Genomic DNA, 24,619 nt, shown 5'->3' with positions numbered 1-24,619 from the left:
TTTGACAGCTACGTTTTCTTGTTCACATCAGGTCTGCACAAGCTGTGAAGACAATGCAGAAGCTAATGGGTTTTGTGTGGAATGTGTAGAGTGGTTGTGCAAGACCTGCATCAGAGCTCACCAGAGGGTTAAATTCACGAAGGATCATACAGTAAGACAAAAAGAGGAAGTTTCTCCAGGTAACACACTTGATTTATGATTTCACAAAGAATGTCTGCATTGGAAAACTGTATTAGACCACCATATTTCTTTTTAAAGTGATAAAGGTAAAAAATTGTGTTCCTTAATCCTAGTAAATATAAAAGGACAGAGTCATTATGATATAACCCTTTGGTGCATATCAGAACCATATTTTTCTGGTTGGTAATGGATATGTTTTAATAGTTTGCTGCCTCCCAGTCACTTTTTTTTTAATTTCATTGCTGAAGGTGCAACCATTTGAATCAATTCTGGTGTTTCTTTGGCTGCTCTCAATCTAAGTGGATCTCTTAAATGATCCAGCTAATAAAAGAAAAAAAAAATTTTAATCATTAGATGCATTAGAATGTAACTACTGAAAAGGAATATTCTGTCATGGCTGGGGGTATGATAGCTGTTTTTCTATCAGATATGCTGCATACTGGTAGGAAAGCCTACAGATTGGTATTTTGTATGATTTGTATGCGAAGTGTTTTAAACTAATAAATACACATGGATTTTATCTTTCACCTGGAATGATCGCAAGTTATTGTTTAGACTTTAGAGATCAGCTGCAGAAAATCCTTCTTTATACATTTGACCCCTCTAGTTTTTCTAGAGGTCTACCAAATGGTTTATGTGAATGTTGTGGTTTAAACCCAACTGGCGGTAAACACCACATAGACCCTTGCTCACCCTCTCCCAGCCCCTGGGAACTGGAGGGGTAAAGGTAAGGAAACCCATGGGTTGAGATAAGAACAATTTAATAGTTGAAATAAAATAAATTTAGAAATAATAATGGTGATGATTATGATGATAATCATAGAATCATAGGAAGTTTAGGGTTGGAAAGGACCTTAAAAATCGAGTTCCAAGCCCCCTGCCATGGGCAGGTACACCTTCCACTAGTCCAGGTTGCTCAGAGCCTCATCCAGCCTGGCCTTGAACACCTCCAGGGATGGGGCATCCACAGCTTCCCTGGGCAACCTGTTCCAGTGCCTCACCACCCTCACAGTGAAAAATTTATTCCTAATATCTAATCTAAATCTACCCTCTTTCAGTTTACAACCATTACCCCTTGTCCAGTCACTACACTCCCTGATAAAGAGTTTCCCCATTTCTCCTTTAAGGCCCCCTTTAGGTACTGGTAGGCTGCTATTAGGTCTCCTCGGAGCAATAATAATAACAACAATAACAATAGACTATACAAATGAGTGATTCACAGCGCAATTGCTCACCACCTGCTGACTGAGGCCCTGTCTGTTCCTAGCTAATGACCCCAGAAGACAGAAAATCCTGAAACCGCCATCCAGGAAGAGAGCGAGCCCACTTCCCAGCCAACCCCCATCTATGTACTGGGCATGATGTTGTATGATATGGAGTATCCCATTGTCCAATTTGGGTCCATTGCTCTGGCTGGGCTCCCTCTTGGCTTCTTGTGCACCTGCACACTAGCAAAGTATGGGAAGTTGAAAAGTCCTGGATTTCTTAGCAACATACTGAAAACATCGCTATATTATCAACAGTCTTCTCATACCAAATCCCTTACTGTATCCAAAACACAGTGCTATTCTAGCTGCTTAGGAGAAATTAACTCTATCCCAGCCGAAACCAGGACAATGAACTTTATCGTTGTATACTGCAGCAAAAGGAGCACCAAATAGATAGTATTTTTTCATCACTCTGACAATAGAGCATGCCAGAATTCACCTTTTAGCTAAATATATTTTAAGTTTGAAATGTTTTGCCTTAGAAATTAAAGGCAAGTATGTTATGAACTATGTCCAACCTAGCTCATAAGAGATCAGGCTTTGTCAGTTACATTGTTTAAAGAACAGATTTCATTTCTATCATCTGGTGGTGTTTCCTATGCTCTTTGGTGTTTGCTCACTTGAAACAGAAGTGAGACCTCTGAGCCATTTAGAATGGGGTAGGGATGGGATGTTAGTATGTTTTATACTTTTGAATGCCTGTGTCTTGATATCCTCAAACCCCCTTTCGTGCATTTGTCTGAGAAAGAAGACAGAGCGACAAATTAAGTCAGCAATCTCCTCATTTCCATTTAAGAAAGCAACTTGCTGGTTGTGCCATGTCTTTCGCAACTGCAACAATACTGGCTACTCCTTTTGTAAATAGTTTTGTGGGGCCATAATAAGTTGTAGTAGAATAGCTTCTAGACATTTTCGATGAGAGAGGGTGTTAGCTCCATGCTTGATCAAGAGTGAGACATTGGAGTTTAAGCTTACAGCTGTTATATTCTTGATTAGGTGGCCTCATATACCCTTCCAGCATCTAGGTGAGGAATACGGTAAGGAAAAACAGGAGAATGCAAATCTTTAATAATTTCAGGAGTCTGGACTGACATCTTCTTTTATTCAACAGAGGCAGTTGGTGTGACCAGTCAGCGACCTGTGTTTTGCCCTTACCACAAAAAGGAGCAGTTGAAGTTGTATTGTGAAACCTGTGACAAGTTGACCTGCCGAGATTGTCAGTTACTAGAACATAAAGAACACAGGTATTGAAACTAAGTATATGTTTTATGCAACTCACTGACAGGAAGGTAGCTTGAAGTTGATTGTAGCTCTAGCTGTATGGAATAGTCAGGTGAAAAAGGCGTGAAATAACATTTTTTGCTCAGAAATGAAGCCCACAGATAAACAGAGGTTGTACCCAAAAGCAAGTGACTGATGAGTGTGTGATAGTTTAGAATAAAACCTAATTCTTCTAGCCTTTAATCTGGTGACTTAAGCACAAGACCTTTCTTTACTGCCAAGTTATTTGGATAGAATTTGTTGGTATGCAACTCTTCAGAGAGTCCTTAGAAAGCACAGGGGCTGTGTTATGCAACTGTACGCTTATGTGTAATTTCACCATTTGTCCTTCAACAACATGATTATATAACAGAATGTTACCAAACAATTTCAGAACAGAGCAAATGGGCATTTTTTTTTCTGTGAGGAGCCCTTTAAAGGGAAGACTAAACCTAAAATTTGTCTATACTGTACTTTGAGAACATTATTCATAACACTCAGATCTTTGGGATGCTGTTCTCTGGTCATCTCTTACTAGCAACAGAAGCTGAAAAGCAGGACTGTACGAGACAATAATCTTTCTGGCTGATGCATAAAGTAATTGTGTGGGACAGATGTACTCTTAAGTTAAATATTAATATGCTCGCTACACCTGATGCAACCACCCAAAGAACTTGCTTGCCTGACCAGGTGAACACCAATAGGTGGAGAAATGTTGGCCACTGTTGCTCCTTGGAAGGGGCTAAACTTTGCTCTTGCAGAGTTGCAGTCCTCTTCAGTTCTCCTTTTCTTAGGATTTATGTCCCTTTCAGAATGTGCCACCTCTTTTTTTCCTCAGATTGTTGATGATTTCGGTTCCTTGATTTAAAATGTTGCTGACTTCTACTGACTCAGCGATCTCTCTTCTTTCTTCTGTTTCTACATCCTTATCTTGCATGAAATAATAGCTTATATGCACTTTCACTGACAAAATGATGACTACAGCACAACATTCATTTTTATTTTGCTAAAATTGGGCTATGGTCACACAATATCCCTTTATGAAAATAATGAAGTCTCAATACATAAAATAAAACTTATAGGAAATATACTATAAATTCAAATATACTATTAAAAATATATAAGCGTTTGCTGACATATGCTTCCATGATGACAATTAAACCTTGGACTTGAGCAGCGTCTTTCTTCAATTCAAGAAGTCTTTTGTATGGTACTCAGCTTTTTATATATCACACCTTTTGTATATGTAAATACTCACTGTTACTTACTACAGGTACCAGTTTATAGAAGAAGCTTTTCAGAACCAGAAAGTGATCATTGAGACACTAATCACCAAATTGATGGAGAAAACTAAGTACATAAAATATACAGGGAAGCAGATCCAAAACAGGTATGTATCAGATTTTGAGGTTAAAACTGGCACAGAGGGCAACTTTATATACACTGTAATTTCTTGAAATGTTTAGATTAGTGCATTTTGTACCTCTCTCCTTTTATCTTTCCAGAAAGAGAAAATCTAAAATCTCAGTTTGCTGTAGTGACTGTTGCCTGTTTAATGTGCTTGTGTTAGGTAACTCTTCTGTTCAGCCTGTCAACCTAATGGGAGCAATAGCTTGGGTGCAACAAAACAAGTTGTGCAATAAAGACTCTAGAAGGCAGTCTTATATTCTTCCCCACAGTCAGCACACTTATTTTCTTAGTGTAGATCCCTCTTAGAAAGTGAAAGGTTATGATTCATATTTTCATAATGCTTGTGACACATATTTGAAGATTTATGTAATACTTTTATGCTTGGGGCTTTATTCGCTCGGCACTGCAAACCTAGGAGAAAAATAAATCTGTAAAATGTGTGCTGCAGTAGGTCTTTGTAACTGCTCCTTCAGCAGAGTTCCAAGGCAGTGCCCAGGAAGATTCAACACAGTATGAGATGCTGAATGCAGCTTGAACTCTTCCTCTCTCTTTGCCTGTCTTTGAGGATGACAGAGATGGAAAAAAACAGCAGACACCCTTCTCTTCTTTTGTTGTACCCAAGTAGTTATTCTCCCTTCCATCTTAGTGGTAGTGGTTTTCACAAGATAAGATTATGCTTTGCTCTTACATGTTTGATCTCTATTTTTTAAATAGGTAAATTAGAAAATCTATTTATTGTTTTTGTTTCTGGAGTGCCATTCTACCTTCGATGGCAGTTAGACTTAGATTAGACTTAAACAGTTTTGATTGCCATGGACCATTCCAGAAATGTGCCAGACAATGAAAAATCAAGAATTTAAATTACAACGAGCACTTAATTTTTACCAGTGCCAGATGTCAGTGATTTTACAGACGTATGGCATTAGAATTTGCCACCAGTTAATTAATTTTATTGTAGGTCACTGGTACTTGCTCTTTCTAGTTCTCCCAGTAATTTTCCTGACTATAAGTATCCAATGGTGTATGTATTAATTGGTGCGTATGACCAAGACAGACTATAGTCTCAGCAATGGAGTAGGCGGGGGGGGGGAGGCTTATACTATTTGGAGGGTGGGTTTGTGAGCTAAAACCTGTTATTTTGTATATTGTCTACTTACAGAATTCTTGAAGTGAATCAGAATCAAAAGCAGGTGGAACAGGATATTAAAGTTGCCATATTTACATTGATGGTAGAAATAAATAAAAAGGGAAAAGCTCTGCTGCATCAGTTGGAGGTAATTTAATTTCTATCATAAAAATCAAAAATGTCAGTCTTAATATTTTTTGTGTTGATTCACATTAAAATAAAATCAATTTCTAGCATTAGCCACCTGTGCATGTCCTTTCACAAATCCAAAGTGGAGAGATTTGCCCACTCAAGCCATCCGAGCAAGTGGGTTTTTGCTGGGGGAGGGAAGGAGGGCTTGGGTTTTCGGGGGCTGTTGTTGTTTTATCTGTAATTATTATCTGTGTTCCCTGCTTTGTGAATCAGGGCTGTCTCTGAGCCCTGTTTCATTCTCCATGCTTTTGCAAGTCATAATTCTATGCGTCATGCATGAAAAGTGTTTCCATCAGAATTTTTCATAAATTCAGCAATCCAATAGCAAATCAACGGACAGAATTGTCTGGAAGGGATACCTGAAAAAATATTACCCCAATTATGTTTTTAAAAGTATGTGTGTGTGTATAGAGAGAGTCACATATTTACATGAAAATGTGTCATAAGAGAAAATGTGAATCTTCACAGAAAGTCCTGATATCTTGAATAAATGTGTACTGGGTTGTCTGTTTGATAGCTGCAGTCAGGGGGCAGGGATGCTTTTCAGAAGAAGTGAAACCTCTTGATCATTGGGAATTACAAATACGAAAGCTAATGCCTGTTAACTGTAAATTGAACCCTTTGACTGGAACTGCTTTTCTACTTGCAGACTCTGGCAAAAGAGCATCGGATGAAACTTCTGCATCAACAACAGGAAGTGGCAGGTCTCTCTAAGCAGCTGGAACACGTCATGAATTTTTCCAAATGGGCAGTTTCCAGTGGGAGCAGCACAGCACTACTGTACAGCAAACGCTTGGTAAAGTTGAGGAAGATAGCTCTCTCTATTTACTTAGAGACAATATGGGGGCACATAGGTGCATGCACACACTTGTCAGTGATACTAGGGAATTAGACTTTTTAATTACTTTCTACTAGTTGGAACATTTGTATATATTTTTTCATGGTTATCTCTTAAACATAAATAGAGAATGTTTCTAATAATTTAGCTTTCTGGTCATGGTTCTCTCCTGTTACACTAGCATAGAAATATTGTAGATCTGGAGAACTAGGAACAGCTCCTTTTCTGTGGAGTGAAAACAATGAAGGCGTGGAATGCTGGGAGAATTGTTACATGTCCTACATCATCACTGAGATTTTTTCAGTAGTTGTTAACAGCTTCTGAGTTCAGAGAAAGATGGTATTTATATATCATAGTGTCTGATATCCAGCATTTTAATGTAAAAAATATGTATTGCTTTGTTCTGTCAGACTTATCTTCCATTAAAAGTCTTCAAAAATTGATAAAAATGAAGCTGAGGCTTTTGCTTGCCATGCAAACAGTTATGAAGCTAAATATTTCAGTGCTGTAATGACACTTAAGATCTGAGTGCATGTGCTCTCACTAAGCTGACTGCTCATGATGAACAGAAATTCTAAAAAGCTTGAAGTAAAAAACAAAAAAAAAGCTGACCATGATTTGTCCAGAGGTTACTGGATTGTACTAGCCTACTGACAGAAATCTGTGACAAAATTGAGCAAAGATGCTAAATCCTTTTTTTCCGGTTCCTATAACTGGAGCACAAAGGTTTTTCTTTATTTTCTCATTGCTTGGTTGAGAACCTGCTGGGGGTCTTGTGATTTTTTCTTTCTTTGGTTTTGGGTTTGTTGTTGTTTGGTGGTGGGGGTTTTATACCCATTAAAATGCCGCAGGCTATAGCAGATAGTAGAATATTACTGTTTTTTATCAACTTACTTCAAATAGTTAAGTTTATTTGGCGTGCCTTATATTGCCTCAGCAAGTAATATTTTTTAACTGAAAAGAGAAAAAGGGCATCAAACTGAGTCATGTTGTTTATAATTGGTTAGGGTTGCCACCAAGACTTCTGCTATATGAGTAAGAAAACAAGTTATGTTGCAGGTGTCTTAATCTTATAAACACTATGTGGGTGAAGAAAAAGACCATCTAGCCCATAAAGCCTCACTCAGCAAATGAGAAATATTTTTCAAAAGTACAGATGAGTTTTAGGCTCTTAATTTTTGCTGAAAGTTGGTGTTATTTGGGAGTGGAGTAACTGTTATGGTTTGGAATGCAGCTACTGGCGAACACCACACAGCCACTCGCTCACTCTCCCTGCTCCTGGTGATGGGGGAGAGAAGTAAAGGGAAAAGAGATTCGTGGGTTAAGATAAGAACAGTTTAATAATTAAATTGCAACAAAACTGAAAATAACGATAATGGTAATATATACAAATATACAAATGAGTGATACACAGTGAAACTGCTCATCACCCAGTGACCAAGGCTCAGCCCATTCCCAGCTCATGATCTTGGAGCAGGGAGAGTCCGGAAACTGCAATCTCAGAAAGCAAATAAGAGCCCGAGTGTCCGAGGAACTGACAGCTGACTGAGAGAGCGAGGCGAACCTGAGAGCGGGGGTACTTCTGGACTGATCCTCATCTATATACTGGGCACGATGTGCATGATATGGAATATACCCTTGGCCACATTGGGTCTCAGTCCTAAACCTAAGGTCAAATCCCAGGCTAGTAATTGGGGCTGTGCTCCCTCACAGCTTCTCCTGCCCCTGCAGACACTGGCACAGCAGAGAGATTGACAAGTGCTCGACTGTCCTGGCAGCAATGCATCAGTATGTTGTCAGCCTTCTCCTCAGCACGAATCCAAAACATAGCCTCACACCAGCTGCTGCGAAGAAAGTTAACTCTGTCCTAGCTGAAACCAGGACAATAGCTAACCTGTCTTTGGACATCTGGAAAATCTGTTCCTGAACGATGATGCATGGAGAAGCGTTGTGAGACTTCTGCTCCAGCATATCCAACCACTTGAAACTAGGAGGAAGGAATGCCCACCAGACTTTAATGCAGAGTTACAGCTAGGAGACAATGTCTGTGCTTCAGGGAAATAGCATACTAAACAGTTTGCAAGAAGACACCAGTTTCCCAGACTAGTCCTCTAGCACGAACAAAACACTGGTAGCTACTGCTGTTACTATCAGGAGGTATCTGGTCTAGTAACAAATTTATCTACAATATATGAGCGTGCCGAATAGGAGGAATATATGGAGCAAACTATGACAAGAACTGTATACAACCAGTATTAGTGACAGGGCAAAAGACTACGAAAAAAGACAATCCTGCATGATATCCTTGTCTTTAAACTGGAGAGATAAGGATTTGACAGAAGGACCACTCAGTGGATGAGGAATTAGCTGGATGGTTGCACTCAAAAAGTTGTGGTCAACAGCTCAATGTGCAAGTGGAGATTGGTGACAAGTGGCGTTCCACAGGGGTTGATAATTGGGACCGGTGTTGTTTAACATCTTTGGTGGTGACATGGACAGGGGGATTGAGTGCACCCTCAGCAAGTTTGCCAGCGACACCAAGCTGTGTGGTGTGGTCAACACACTGGAGGGAAGGGATGCCATCCAGAGGCACCTCGACTGCCTTGAGAGATGGACCTGTGCAAACCTCATGAAGTTCAACAAGGCCAAGTTTAGGGTCCTGCATGTGGGTCAGGGCAATCCTAAGCACAAATACGGGCTGGGTTAAGAATGGATAGAGAGCAGCCCTGAAGAGAAGGACTTGGGGGTGTTGGTTGATGAGAAGCTGAACATGAGCAGGCAGGGTGTGCTTGCAGCCCAGAAAGCCGACTGTGTCCTGGGCTGCATCAAGAGAAGCGTTAGCACCAGGTTGAAGGAGCTGATTCTTCCCCCTCTACTCTGCTCTCGTGAGACCCCACCTGGAGTACTGCATCCAGCTCTGGAGTCCTCGGCACAGGAAGGACATGGACCTGTGGGATCGAGTCCAGGGGAGGGCTACAAAGATGATCAGGGCTGAAGCACCTCCCGTATGAGGACAGGCTGAGAGAGATGGCATTGTTCAACCTGGAGAATATTCCAGGGAGACCTTGTAGCAGCCTTCCAGTACCTGAAGGGGACCTGCAGGAGAGATGGGGAAACACTCTTTATCAGGGAGTGTAGTGATAGGACAAGGAGTAATGGATTTAAACTGGAAGAGGGCAGATTTAGACTAGATATTAGGAAGAAATATTTTGCTGTTAGGGTGGTGAGACACTGGAACAGGTTACCCAGAGAAGCTGTGGATGCCCCATCCCTGGAGGTGTTCAAGGCCAGGCTGGATGAGGCTTTGAGCAACCTGGTCTAGTGGAAGGTGTCCCTGCCCATGGCAGGGGGGTTGGAACTCGATTTTTAAGGTCCTTTCCAACCCTAACCGTTCTATGATTTGGTTCTATGAATTTCTGTAGTGTAGTATACTTGATTCTGGTAGAGTACACAGAAATCCTAGGAAATCTATGTTCAATATAGTAGTGCACTTAAAATTTTCCATGGCCATTAAAAAAAACTTAAGCCTTGATAAAAGTTTTTTGTATCTGGTCTAAAACTGACTTGCCTAAAATTGGAAGAAAAAACTTATAGACTGGAAGCTCTTAAAAATTTCCTTTGTAAAATATAACTAGTATAATTTGAAACAAGTAGGACGATTTTGCCAAGTATGTCTCTTGGAACTTTTCCTGGAAATAATCTATTATTCAAGAAAAATTAAGTGTTGAAATCTGAAGTTTTTTTCTGTATGTGCTCTGTGTTATTCTAAAATTAGTACCTGTGTTATGTATTTCTAGTAAAACAACTGCAAGAAAATATTTTTCTTTCTAGGAACTAGCTAAATACTGAGTGCTTAATATCTGCTTGTGTAACGTAATTATAGTCCAGTCCTATGGAATCAAGGAGTTGGAAGAGTCTGAAAATATCTGTGAATCTTAGAGGTTTCAAAGACAAAGTTTGTAAAATCTGTTCTTTGGCTGTGTGAAGAAAACGTAAATTTTTATTACAAAGTAAAATTTCCTGTGATAATACTTGTTGCTGAAAGGATGGGATACTTTTCTTTGAAAGAAAAATGAATGGGCTAGCGTAGGTTTGGGTGGAAAACACCCAACAATGCTTATGTGAATCTGTAATTCACTTGCAAGTAATTCACTTTGAAGTCATTGAATGTAATGACCAAGTTTGTGGAAGGATACACATTTCTGTAGGGGAGAAGAATTAATTTTTTTAGGCTGTAGTTGATTGGTTTTTAAAACTACTTTAGAAATAAGGAAAACGTTAAGAATACCTCTTTTATTTGTAGCTTGGACAAATTTATCTTTCACCTTGATTTTCTGTGGGCTTGTTCAGGGCTTTTTTGTTGTTGGTTTGTGGGGGTTTTTTTGGTTTGTTGGTTGGTTTTTTTTGTTTGTTTTTTAATACTTTTTATGCTGTTCATATACATGGCTCTGGCCCCAGAGAAAAAAAAGTCTTTGTTCCTGTTCTAGATTACGTATCGACTACGGTATCTTCTCCGAGCAAGGTGTGATGCTTCACCAGTGACTAACAATACCATCCAGTTTCACTGTGATCCTAGCTTCTGGGCTCAAAATATTTTCAATCTAGGTATGATAAAGTTTTATTAGCCCTTTGGTGTCTTGATCCTATTTTGAAAGCAGCTTTCTTTTTGTGATGATAAATAGCCTCTGCACTATTAATTTCTTGGTTTACTTTGTTAGATATATCTCCTTATGTGTAGAAGACTTCTAAAGTGTGTTGTATGGGGAAAAGTATTATTTAGAAATACTTATGATAAAGTATTAATAAACTTACCTTGCTTGAATGGTATGTGTGATGGTGAAAATAGGAGATTTCAGTTTCCTGGGCAATATACATGCCTTCTGGCTTCTGAAGCAAGCAATGCAATCTATAACCCTGCTTCACATCCTAAGAAAGGATTCCAGAAGGCAGTCTCATTCTGCATCTTCCAGCGCTTTCTTCTACTTCAGTCCCATCTTCCCAAGCTGAAACCCACAGCAGCAGCGTAATATATTGCTCCCTTGCCATGCTGAACAATAAGCTTTGAGAATTGAGATGAAGAGAAAGGGAGAAAGAACAACAGGGAAGGGAACACTACTTTTTGGCTGTTGTTTTGCTTTTAGATTGTTTTTTCTTGAAGTTGTGGGGTAGAATTCAGGAGAAAGTGCATTTCTAACAGAGTTGCAAATGTACTTCATCTTCATTATCCTAACGGATTTTGATCTAGTCTCCAAACTGGTCTTTAAATTTTTTCTTACAGCTATAAATTGCTGGGGTTTTATGATACTGGTGAATCCCAGAACCTGGAAGCTTTGCAGGTAGCCTTCTTGTGTGATTGCCTGAAAGCCTGAGTTTAATGGAGATAAGCATCCTAGGAACTCATCATCTTAGGAGCAGGAATTAAAGTTTAGAGGTCTTTTTAGGATTTTGACTGCTGTCATACTTCCTTTCTCTCTCCACTGTTGGCTTGATGGGCATTTTTTTGTTTTTCAGTCGTGCAGAATGCTGTGCAAGAAACTTGTGAGACCTTTTCTGCTTGTCGTGAGAAAGTGCAGTCAGCTCTTCAAATGTACAGAGAGGTGCAAATGTATGTTTCTCTACAAAGGCAGAGAAAGAAAGTGTTATGGCAGTGCTTTAAGGTGAACAAGCTCCTTTCCCCACACACCAGTACACTGGATGGTAGCAGGGAAATTCCTCAAGCTCCTTCTTTGTAAATAATTTTCTGTGGGAAAGGAGTCAAAAGTGAATCTCTTGTTTCCAGAAACAAACTTTCAAGCTTTGTGATGCTAACTGTGAACTGCTGCTAAACTGAGATGATGCTTGCTAAGAGAGGGCTTTTTCTTGTGCTTGCTTTTGTGGCTCTTTTTTGTTATTTGTTTATTTAATGAGCCACTGATCTGCTGAAATGTGTTCCCTTAAATTCTGAAAAGTGCTACGACAGAGATGGCACCTGTATAGATCAGCACAGGAGTTCTTGTAACAGTTTATCTATTTAAGTGATAGATAAAACTGGATCATGTTTATCTATCTGGTTTCAGAAATCACAACCTTTAGGCTGTTACGTTTATGCTGAGACATGTTAAATTTCTTTAGATAAACCAGATTTAAGAACCACTGAAGGAAAAATCAAAGTCTAAATAAAGAAACATGTTACTCTGGGAATGGCTTGAATTCTCATCAGGCTGCATGTTGCTGACAGTGTGATAGCATCTGCACACTAATAGCATAGCTCTCTTATGAATTTCAGAATGTATTTAAGAAAAAAAAATACAGCATTTACAGTGTTTTGATTCCACAAATTGTATGATAACCCATGCTTTTCTAGAATAATGGAAGGGAATCATTCTCCGGAGTACCTTTGGGTAAGTAGCTTTATACCACAGGTGTTAAGTCTGGAAAGACTTTTAGAGATGCAGTTAGACTTGGAGAGAACAGAATAAGAATGTGGTATGGGTCTGACAGCTTATTGTAGTACAGTCAATACTGTTTTTGTCAAGGTAATTCCTTTTCTAGAGAAAGAAAATGAAACACACCTATTTTGATTGTAGTGAAATATTTCATACAGCTGTATATGGGAAACAGTATTATCCATCTGTATTTTTCTCTGCTCACTTTATGGGAAACATTGACTAGACCTGTTATAGGCCTAATAAAGGGTATTAGGCAATAGATGGGTAGGGTTTTTCCATTGTATTTAGCATATTTACTATTTCTGTTAATGACTGATGTGGTGGAATCGTAATTAAAATGTGTGCAACACCAAAATTACCAAGTGTCAATATGAAAATAGTATTGTTCATGTTAGCTTTCTGCCCTGCTCTGCACTACATATTTTGGCTGGCCTAGACTCCCTCTGTGTCTATGTCTAGATAGAGGACTAGAATGATGCTACTTGCATAGCTTCTCAGCTATTGGGATGAAAAAGAGGAATATAAAATACAAGAAGTTTCCTCCTCCTTCAGGTAATTTACTCCAAGATGAGCCAGGTTAGACAGCACAAGATCCATAGAGACAGATGGATATGAAGAGAGAAGTGGCAGAGGGTGATTTCAAGTTATGTTGTAACAGGGATTGTCAAACTGCTATGTAGTATACCTACCTCATGAGGTGAACTCTTCTGGGACACAGCCCTAAATTGCTGGGAGGGAAGGGAGTATGAGGTGTCTATCCCGCACTCGTATTGAAAAGCTGTTGTGCAACCTTCCACAGACCATTGGCATTTTTGTAGCTCTTGGTCTTGGACCATAACTTTGCCTACTTCACTCTGTTTTAAACAAAGTGTCTTTGTCTTTTTCCTGTACAAACAGTGTGCTATTCCCTTGAATCAAGTAAAACTCCATTCTAGATGGAATTAATCTTTCTTGGATCAGATATCCAGAATTTTACATGAGAGTTTTATGTAATCACACTATATGCCTCTTCATATAAAATCTCTCACCCAGCATAAGTGTCTAAATGTTACCTGTCTCGTCAAATTTCCTTCTAAGTCAGTGGACAGAGATAAAACATCTCCTGGAGGTGCCCATCACATCCTAGAATTGGTGGTGTGTAGCAACTGAGAGTATCATTTGAGTATTCCATTATTTTGACTCAGAGGCCAGAAAGGATCACATTATCTTTAAGTGTTATGATACAGTTAAAATCTTTTTATCAGACGATTGGATCAGGATGCTCTTTCCCATTGAAACTTTGCTCCCTTGCTCTTCTGGAAAGGCCAGGACACCTTCTGAGGAGAATTCACCATGTAGAGGAGGCTGCAGCACAAGACAGCTTGCTAGTTTTTCCTTTTCTGCATTATTAAATGTGAACATTTTATTGCATGAAAATAGACAAAATGGACGGAGTCCTCTATCTCGTGTTTATCCCTTCTTTACATTACAATAATGAATGATGACCTGATGGTATAAAAGGAACTAATTGTGAAAAATAGCATTTCTGCTAGCTGCAAAATTGTGGTATTATTTTTATTTATTTTGTTTAAACCAGGTTCTTTGGTAATTGAAGATAAAGAAACCCCACCACATATGCCCAAGAGCCCTGTCATGGAAACAAACTTACAGCCACCAGGTAGCTTACCTTCAAACCAGCTGTCCAAGTTCCCAACGCAGATAAGCTTAGCTCAGCTCCGACTCCAGCATATGCAGCAACAGGTCATGGCTCAGAGACAGCAAGCTCAACGCAGAGCAGGTCCAGTAGGTTTACCAAATCCAAGAATGCCAGGAGCCATGCAACAACCTCCTGCTTCTCATCAGGTAAGTTATGACTATATCCAGAGAAGATTCTCCTTTTTTCCATAGCACTGAAAGAGAAAGTAAAGAAAGATAGGAAAAAGAAGGAAATTATGTCTAGATACATAACTTCAGATAGCTTCATCTGTAGCATATTTAGGGAACATTACTGAGAATTGAATGGGCATTTTAATCTTGTCTGGCAGAATACATGGTAGCATTCAGCCTATTTTTATAACAAAAAACCCAAATCATATGGTATCCAGCCATATATAGTGCTGAGCTATGTATTTTGTATTTTTGTCAAATTATTAAAAACTGCATCTTATCATTAATGTATTTCCAAGGCTTTTTTGCATAAAACTGAGATTCTCCTATATAACTTTCAATGTTGGAAATACTCTTACTGGCTCTTGTGAGAGTATCTGCATTTATTATATTGGAATAATCCAAATCCATCTACTAGGTTTTGTTTTTAACATTGACAATTAATGTGTTGTGTGATCATTCAGATAAATGGTATGGTACTATTTGTTTGCATCTAATTTCTTAAGAGTTTCAGAAGTTTAAAAGGCCCACTCAGTAAAAATTTCTGGAACATTGGATAGATACCAGCTAACTTACAGAATTTTTTGTTTGTTTTCATGCAGGCACCTCCGCGCTTGATTCATTTTCAGAATCATAGCCCCAAGTCCAATGGTTCAGCTCTTCCTGCACAACAGATGAGATTTCCCCAAAATCAGAACCTACCAAGACAAGCAATAAAGCCCAACCCATTGCAAATGGCATTCTTGGCACAGCAAGCTATAAAACAGGTAGAGTTTCTTTCCCTTTTCACTCACCATGTAGAAAGAAAACAAATGTGCTTTATATAATCTTACTTTTATATTGTGTTTCTAGAGTACTTTTAAATTATAACAGAGACTGCATTTTTCTCTATGACAAGATACCCAAAGTTTTCTTAATGAGATAACTGTCAAGTTTCTTTCATTTTGACAGTTCTAAGCAGCTGAAGTGTTACAGAAGCAAGTCACTGTGTGTGCTATGTGTGTTTCATCCTCTTGTTTGCTATTACTGTGATCTCTGGCCACTTATGCAAAACTTGACATGGCCATGATCTGCACACTACAGTCAGTGAACAGACAAAATAGAAAATCCCACTGTTTAGCTTGATGTTAGTGACTTCACTAGGAACCAGGGAAAAGCTTGACTAAAAAGCTATAGCTGCCACCATTCTCCAGAGTATGCCAAATCTGAACTTCTACAGATGAGGAGAGAAAAGGAAGTCCACAGTTGTGGGACCTCCGCTGAGTAAGACTGATCAATACTCAGGTAATCAGCAGTTGAACTGGTACAGAAGCAAACACTTCAGATGTTTTCTGGATATTCAGGAAGGCAAATCTTTATTAAAAAGCCTGTTAACACATGAGTTGTTAGGTATGTGGAAGGAAAGAGAAAATCATGTCACTAGAGGTAAGCAGGGAAGAATCAAATGAATCTCATCTGAGAAGATGAAGAAGAGAACCTGTAGTAAAAAACTAAGTCACTTCTATTCTGTGCCTCTGAAAAGAAGATTGGCCTGTCTGCAAGCCTTTCTTTCAAGTATTTTCATTATCTAGTAGTGTCTTTCTGAAGCTAGAAACCAGTAAATGGAATGACTGACTATAAAGGAATTGAGCAGAGTCAAATTTTGCCTACGGTTGCCATGAAATTCCATTAAAGTCATTGAAAACTGCATATGTCTACATGAGAAAGAAATTTAGTCTGAATTGACTGTGCACTTCATATCGTGGTGTTAAACATATATGTGGGTGGAGATCCAGTCAGCATTTCAAATTCTTAATCACTTTAAGTTGTTAAGGGAAGCACGACATCAAATACTTAATGGCGTCCCAGTGACACTATAGCTATTTACTTAATAAAGCACTGGAGCAGTTGTGCATTCAGCCTATTATCTGTAATGCTTTTATTTCACTAAAACTGTTACATTCTCCCACAACAGTGTCAATGCAGCATGAAATATTAATAGATACTTAACATCAAGATATAGCTTTAAATTTAAGAATTCACATTCATTTCTTCTATTCATAATTTTCAACTACTTGTCTTGTAAGATTGGTTCTTGAGTAAGATAACTTCAGAGTAAAACAGGATTTTATGTTTGAATTTAGCTTACTGAACTAAGCTGCTTGTTTAACAGTTAGAACCAGTATATCCAGTAGATGTGATCTGCTGAAAAAAATAATGCTGAATTGTGCATTATCGTCTTGTCTTTTCAGTGGCAGATTGGTAGTGGACAAACTTCAACTCCCCTTTCAACTGCAAGCAGCACAACATCCACTCCATCCAGCCCCACAGTCACTAGTGCTGCAGGATGTGATGGGAAGACATATGGTCCCCCTGTGATAGATCTGAGTTCTCCAGTGGGTAGCTCCTACAATCTACCATCTCTTCCTGATGTAAGTGTAACGTAAAAGCAATGTTTTGTGAATTCTGTTTTGAAGTAAGTTTTAATGTTTGTGAGAAATAGAAACCTTTTAGACTGAAATTCTTGCTCTGTTTGTCAAAATGAGACAGTTACAGAAAACAAGAGTGCAGGATTGCGTACATGTTGCTGGTGATATTCAGAACTGTTCTGGGAGACAGCTGTTAGGATAACCAAGAAAAGTAACATTGCAGGTTGTAATTGTAATTGGACTTGTTTATTTACATGCTGCATATTCCACTTCCATATCCACATTTATACTAGCAAAATGAGTTAGTTTAGCTTTTATTTACCAGTATCTATAGATAGCACTCTGTTATCATTTGATCCCAGCCAGCAATAAGCACTACACAGCTGTTCACTCACCCCCCACCCCCCCTCAGTGGGATGAGGGAGAGAATCAGGGGGGAAAGGTAGGAAAACTCATGGGTTGAGATAAAAACAGTTTAATGATTTAAAATACCACTACTACTACTACTGCTGCTGCTACTACTACTACTGAATTGTTAGGAAAACCCAAGAAAAACAAGTGATGCAACCACTGTCTGACCAACAGCCAGCCATTCCCTGAGCAGTGATTGCATCCCCCCAGATAAACCCCTTAGCTTATATATTGAGTGTGACGTTTTATGGTATGGAATACCCCTTTGGCCAGTTTGGGTCAGCTGGTTCCAGCTTGTAGAGAAGAAGCTGGGAGGACAGTATGAGAAGCTGAATAAGTCCTTGGCTTAATGTAAACATTTCTTGGCAACAACTAAAATGTCACTGTGTTATCAACATTATTCTCAGCACAAATCCAAAACATAGCCTCATACAAGCTACTAGCAAGAAAATTAACTCTATCCCAGCCAAAAGCAGGACACACTGTTTTGCTGATGGTTTTTCTGGTAAATTTTTAACATTTTTAAACTATATTTTTAACTCATTGAAAGGGCTGCCTTAGGTAGGTGTTAATTGTTGGTATACTGGATATATTCTTTATATCTTTTCCTTTTGGTACTTGTATGTAGCATGCCTCTGAGCAGGCAATAGAAGGAGCATCTTAAGCTTTTAAACTTCTCTTTCATAGTTTCTTCTGCTTGGTACATGTTTGTCAGAGGTCCATGTTAGAGCTCTTGAGTTTTAGTCAGTTTGACTTTATTCTTTCAAACAACTGCCAAGCCTATTTTTGTGGCCTAAGGTTTGTAGATATCAGAAATGTCATGGTTTTCTAGTCATAACTTGCTGTTACTCCTTGTTTCTCCCACCTTTCTTTTGTTCCCACCAATAAACTCTCAGATAAAAGTGTTCTATTTTTTAAATAGAGTACCTAGAGTAGAGAGTTACAGTATCTGTCAGACTTAAAAGGTGAATTATGCAACACAATCATAACACTACTAAGTCTGAGAGACATTTTAGTACTGATTCTTGTACAGAGTGTTATTATGAACTCTTCTACTTGCATATAGTTAAGTTTATGCTATTAAGATACGTGGCCCAAATCACTGCAAATATGCTGACCTAGCAGAGACTTCTGCATCCACTTCAGATAAGTCTAGCTTATAAATAGAAGTTTCAGTAGTCAATGCAGTTGAGACCAGTGGATTTGTGAGGTGTCTGGATAATTGAGAAAACTGATACCAAGGTGACATATTTTCTTATCCTAATATCTTAAGTATTGCAAAACCCCTAATGTTTCAAAAGGTCACCTCTTTATCAAACCAGAATGTATAATTTTTACAGAAAGTTGGAATGGTAAATTGGGAGCCCCTAAAACAGAGTTCAGTTGTCTGGCCTGGGCTGTGGGTGAAAAAAAACAAGTGTTGGTTTGCTGTTTGCATTTTGAGTCAATATGCATGGCCCCTATCCAGAAGGTATGTGGGACAGATGGAACTGTCTGTCTCTTGAGGTTTTTCCAGGCTTGTTAAATACTAGCAAGTTAATAGGTAGCTTGTGTCTTGCTTATTATCTTTTTTAGACGATTTAACATGAGCATGTCAAAAAAAAGTGTGGAGATAAAAATTCATCTCATACTTCAATGTGTGAAAGCTGCTTATCTGATGTAATCCTTCTCTGTCGCTGATGGAGAAAAACTGGCACTTACAGAATCATCTGATCTTAAAATAAAGCACTGTCTGGATTTGTCCCTTTCTTTTCTTTTTAGAGAAAGCAAGATGACCTGTTTTAAAGTGACCACTTCACTTTTTAGGTGGCTTAAGTTAGGAGAAATGCATTTTCGTCTTCACCTTCAAAATAACAGTATAGCAGAAGCATGGGGTGTGTTTGTTGTTTTTTGAGGGATTTTGTTGTGGTTTTTTTTCCCCCCTCCTAACACTAACTGCTTCCTCTCTCTTCCCCACCTTTAGATTGATTGCCCAGGAAACATCACGCTGGATAATGTTGTAAGGAAGGATGGCACTGCAGAGCAAAATCAGCCAAAACCCCCTTCAAACAGAACTGTGCAGTCACCAAATTCATCAGTACCATCACCAGGCCTCTCAGGTGACTGGAATATGGTGCAATTTTCTGTTGAAGTGGTGTAATGGAAAAATCTAATGTGTCAATGTTAACACTGGTATCAGAATTAGTTACTTCTACTTTTGTATCAAAGATGAGAAATATGAAAATAAAGACAAAGTTGTAGAAACTGTAGTAGGAGGGGAAGTTGAGACAATATTTTAGCATTAGGAACAAAAGTGGCCAGATCATAGAACCAGATCACAGAATGGTTTGGGTTGGAAGAGACCTTAAAGATCATCTAGTTCCAACCCCCCTGCCATGGGCAGGGACACCTTCCACTAGACCAGGTTGCTCAAAGCCTCATCCAGCCTGGCCTTGAACACCTCCAGGGATGGGGCATCCACAGTTCCTCTGAGGGGCAACCTGTTCCAGTGCCTCACCACCCTCACAGTGAAAAATTTCTTCCTAATATCTCATCTAAATCTGCCTTCTTTCAGCTTATACCCGTTACCCCTTGTCCTATCACTACACACCCTGATAAAGAGTGCCTCCCCATCTCTCCTGTAGGCCCCCTTCAGGTACTGGAAGGCTGCTATTAAGTCTCCTCGGAGCCTTCTCTTCTCCAGGCTGAACAACCCCAACTCTCTCAGCCTGTCCTCATAGGGGAGGTGCTCCAGCCCTCTGATTAATTTCGTGGCTCTCCTCTGGACTCGCTCCAACAGCTCCAGGTCTTTTTTTATGTTGGGGGCCCCACAGCTGAACAGAGTACTCCAGGTGGGGTCTCACAAGAGCAGAACAGAGGGGGAGAATCACCTCCTTCGACCTGTTGGTCGCACTTCTTTTGGTGCAGCCCAAGATTTTTGCAGATTGCGTAGAAGTCCATAGAGAAATGTCACTCTTAGGGTTACACCAAATTAAAACCTAGAAGCTGTGGTAAAAGACAAGTATTTGTAAAAGCAAGATAGGATGTAACAGGAGACAGTGGCTACAAGTAGTGAATTTGTAAGTTCAGTTTGGATATTTGAAAATCTTTCTCACTGGAAGGGTAGTGCAGCACTGACATGGGTTGACCAGAGAAGTTATTGTTATGGGTAGCTAAATGTGGTGGGCTTGAAGGACACAGGGGCTTCCTGTCACCATGTCTGGTTGCAATCAGCAGCTGTTCCTTACTGCCGTTTCCTGATCTGATCTGTAGTGAGCCGGTAAGCACTCGTGCAATGTTTGTGCACTCACACACGTGCTTAGGCAGATTAGCTGAGACAAGTCGATCATACATTCGCAGACAGCGCAGACAGCCCACTCTGGTTTCTCAGGACCAGTGCTCAGCAAAAATGTCCTTCACAAGTCTTTTGGCTCTTTGATCCCCAGACCTTTGGTCTCTCTCATATCTGGCCCCCAGACCTCTTCCTACTCGCCGGCTCATCTGGCTTAAATTTTCCTAGCAGATCTCTTGAGATACCTGCTGTAATTTAATAAGGTAAGACAAAACAAACTGCAGTGATCAAGTGGAGGGGTCAGCCAAGCCAAGGTACTGACCCATCAGCCTGCTACATGTGATGGGCCCCTTTTCAGTCCTCTCCTTCCCTCTTTTTCTCATGCTTCTCATCCTCTCATGAATTTGTATTAAATGAGATATGGGTTAAATAAACGACACTGCAGGAGAAGTTTTCCCCAAAACCTCTATACTTCTGTGAGTCACATCTCAGACTTGGCATAGATCTGTGTTTTGTTCTAATATGAGTCTTCTGTTGTAGGAGGAGTCAGTGTGACAAACATACACCCTCCAATTCGTTCACCCAGTGCCTCCAGTGTTGGGAGCAGAGAGAGGTAAGGGAAGACTGATAGAGAAGAAAATGTAACTTTCACCTCCGTAGAACATGCCTCAGTCTCTTTGCTCATTGATGCATATAGAAGTCAATTTGCCTCACCTTCTCTGTTAACAGGCCAGGCCTGATGGTTATCACAGCACTCTTTGCTTTCTAAAAGTAGTATTTACATTTGTAATGTATTAATAGCGCATCTAAAAATGTATTAACCCTGTAAATGATGGCTAGGTTGGCATTATTAAAAGAATGCCAACTCTAAATTAGGTTTTAAATTCAGAAAAATCAGCTAAAGGAAAAAGTTGCATATTTATTGTAAGTCCTTGTGAAACTGTAAATGACTTCAGATTTAAGAAATTGATGTTAGGAAGATGGTTATTATGAATTTTATCCCATAATACAATTATTTAAGTGAGCACTAGATATCTACTGAGAGGCTACACAAATGTTTTTATCTCTAAGTGATGGAATATTAATGAACAAATAGAATTATACAATGTTGTTTGAAGAGTGCAGGACCATTAATGTGTTCCCGTAAATTGGAGCATACATCTGACATGAGGTTAATTTTTCATGCAGAGAAAAATCAGATGACATTCATCCTATTTGAGTTGGAATTGCAGTTGCTTTTTAATACAGAATACCTTTTACTCTATTCCCTTTACCTGGTAAATTCTGTGAAGGACTCTTATGAACTATTTAAATGTTTGTCTAAAGAGTTTTCTACTAGCATTTAAAAGATGTGATTCCAGCTGCTGCCACTTGAATTCATTCTGTTAGATTTAAAATTCTTAATTGTTTTAAAAAATAATAATAATAAAAAGAAGAAGGTATTTTTGAGTTTGGTTGTCCATTCTCATCCTGTTATGCCTAAACACATGCAAAAAGATCTAGTTGTAAAAGTAGGGTCCCAGTTTTGGTAATGCTTCAAGGCTATAAGAAACTCTTCCAAGATAAATATGTGTTTTATCTAGTTTATTCATTTGTGTGGTTTACAATGATCAGTTCAGCTCTGGAGAAACACTGGCCTTCCCCAAAATACAGCTGCATCTCCTCCAAAGTGGGATGACATTCAGTGGAAGTGCTTTTTTTTGTGTATTACCTAAAAGAAACAGATTTGCGAGTCTTGTTCTAATGGAAAGTAAAACCATGAGTAATTCTCTAGTTCTGGAACTGGGCCATTAAAATTTTCCCTTTTGCTTTTTCAATTGCCTTTTCAATATACATGAAAGGAAATAAACTTGGATGTTGTATTCTATAAAAGTAATACTGTAGTGCTCAGGATTCAAAGAAGCAAAATAGATTAGCATGCTGAGGTCTCAGAAAGCATCAGCGTACAAAAGGCATCCAGTTGTGACTCTTAATTTTGGTTTTTTTTCCTGCCTCTTTCTGTTATTGACAGTTCTGGCTCCTCCAGCAGACCACCAGGAGCTGATTCTACACATAAAGTTCCGGTTGTCATGTTGGAGCCGATCAGAATTAAACAGGAGTCAAGTGCACCAAATGAGAACTTCGATTTCCCAGTTGTTACAGTGAAGCAAGAAACAGATGAGGAATCCCGTCCTCAGAATGTAATATCAAGTTATAAAAATCTTCTTTCTCTTTGGCAGAGGGTGTTTTGCATTTATGGGGAATAAAATAATTTACTAATATTCTGTTGGGGACTTCTTCAGCAAAAAAATAAAAAGCTAAATAAAAAGAAGAGGTGAAGTTCAGAACCAAACTAGTTCTACTGCTAATTCAATTAATTAACTGGTGTGATCAGACTGCTTTTATCCATTGAAAAGCTGGGAAGGCAGGAAATAGCTTGCAAACATCAAATTTTCATGTGGGTTCTAGGAAATGTTTCTAATCACAGTGCATATACATACATAAGTTTGCTAGACTTTTGGGGCATGAAATATTAGTCTTTTATTTTCGGGGCATTAAATAGCCTTTCATGGCTAGTTTCTTGTGTTTAGTTGCCTGATGATCCTTGAGTTCTTTTCCAACCTTAATGATTCTGTGATTATGATTCTATGATGCTATGGTACAGTAGTAAATTTTGCATGCATGTAGCAAGTTGTAGGGCTGCTTGCATATAAATGTGTTATTCTGATCAGCTTATTTGTTGTTAGGGTCATGTAAATTCACATAAATATTATAATCTGGATTCCTTTGTTTCTTCTTACAGGCCACCTTTTCAAGAAGCATACTTACTTCTTTGCTGTTAGATAGCAATCATAATTCTGCTTCTGATGAAACTGTCGTAAGAACAGATGCACCGGACAGCACAGATGATCAACCAGGGATACTGCAGGAGAACTCGTCCAGTGGGAAGACAGGATGGATGGGCCCTTCCCACATTGGAGAGGGTAGAAAAGAGGATGATCCCAATGAAGATTGGTGTGCAGTATGTCAAAATGGAGGGGAGCTCCTTTGCTGTGAGAAGTGTCCCAAAGTATTCCATCTCTCTTGTCATGTCCCTACCTTGATGAGCTTTCCAAGGTAATTATGACACCTTCACTTTCATCTAAACTTGTACTAAAAGGCATAAGCTTGTATTGTGAAACCCAGTACAAGAAGTTTCAGCCTCAAAGGAAGCAGTGTCTTCTTTGAGTCTTCAATCCAGAAGTTTTATTAATTGGTGAAAATTGGAACTTGCATTGACGCTCTAGTTTAACTTTACAGATTTGCAGCCACAATAATAGAACTCTTCACTTATTGGGCAGTTAAGCAAGATCACTTACGTCTAGGGCATCCATTATTAAAATTGGGCCACAGAATTACCAATCTGTTGTGAAATGTTTTAAGGGTGACAGAAAATATTTAAATTTCTTCAATAATAATAATAATAGCAATAATATTAAAGAAAAATCTACGCTAATATAGTATGAAACATATTATTTAGTATAGTGCTAAACATGGTTACAGTCCAAGCATGGGATGTAGCGACTGACATCTTCTAGTAACATCTTGTTCAATGTTGAAACAAGCAGTAGGCTTTCATGATTGGCTGTTAAAAAACAACTGCTCGGTTTCTTGAGTTTCAAAATACAGTCTTAAACAGGTTATAAGCATTACTGGGTCTTGCTTCTGGATTTAGTGTCTTTGATTAAAATAAATGGCATTTTGCAATGTTCCAACTTGGAAATGCCATGCAATAAGCTTAAAAGTATTAAAGGATAAAAACATCTGTCATAACATGTTCATTGTTTAATGCTTTTGTAAATATTAGGTTTTGTTCTTAAATATGAGCATAGTTTGCTGGTGTAAAAGATTTGGATAGCAGCTTAGTTTTGTACGTTGATCATCTCTGCTACTCTGAACAAGCATACTTCTGCGTACATCTACTCTTTTAAATGTCACTAGA

General features: G+C 38.9%; 1 protein-coding gene across 1 annotated transcript in view; it reads left to right on the top strand.

Annotated features, from left to right (window-relative positions):
• The window catches only part of TRIM24 (tripartite motif containing 24), a gene marked incomplete at its 3' end in the record, with an annotated part of 34,016 nt that extends 10,262 nt beyond the window's left edge, over positions 1 to 23,754 (top strand). Inside the window, exons 3-15 of the mRNA XM_010087792.1 lie at positions 32 to 179; positions 2,560 to 2,692; positions 3,982 to 4,098; positions 5,278 to 5,392; positions 6,086 to 6,232; positions 10,762 to 10,879; positions 14,279 to 14,544; positions 15,171 to 15,335; positions 16,800 to 16,979; positions 19,351 to 19,486; positions 21,199 to 21,271; positions 22,670 to 22,838; positions 23,441 to 23,754. Of these exons, the coding sequence (XP_010086094.1) occupies positions 32 to 179; positions 2,560 to 2,692; positions 3,982 to 4,098; positions 5,278 to 5,392; positions 6,086 to 6,232; positions 10,762 to 10,879; positions 14,279 to 14,544; positions 15,171 to 15,335; positions 16,800 to 16,979; positions 19,351 to 19,486; positions 21,199 to 21,271; positions 22,670 to 22,838; positions 23,441 to 23,754 (2,081 nt within the window). The remainder of the gene's footprint in view (positions 1 to 31; positions 180 to 2,559; positions 2,693 to 3,981; positions 4,099 to 5,277; positions 5,393 to 6,085; positions 6,233 to 10,761; positions 10,880 to 14,278; positions 14,545 to 15,170; positions 15,336 to 16,799; positions 16,980 to 19,350; positions 19,487 to 21,198; positions 21,272 to 22,669; positions 22,839 to 23,440) is intronic.
• Between the last annotated feature and the right edge of the window lie 865 nt (positions 23,755 to 24,619).

The sequence above is a fragment of the Pterocles gutturalis genome, unplaced genomic scaffold (genome assembly GCF_000699245.1).
Source record: "Pterocles gutturalis isolate BGI_N339 unplaced genomic scaffold, ASM69924v1 scaffold30116, whole genome shotgun sequence".
Classification (NCBI taxonomy): domain Eukaryota; kingdom Metazoa; phylum Chordata; class Aves; order Pterocliformes; family Pteroclidae; genus Pterocles; species Pterocles gutturalis.
Note: the sequence above shows the minus strand (reverse complement) of the source record. Positions and strands in the feature narration are given on the sequence as shown.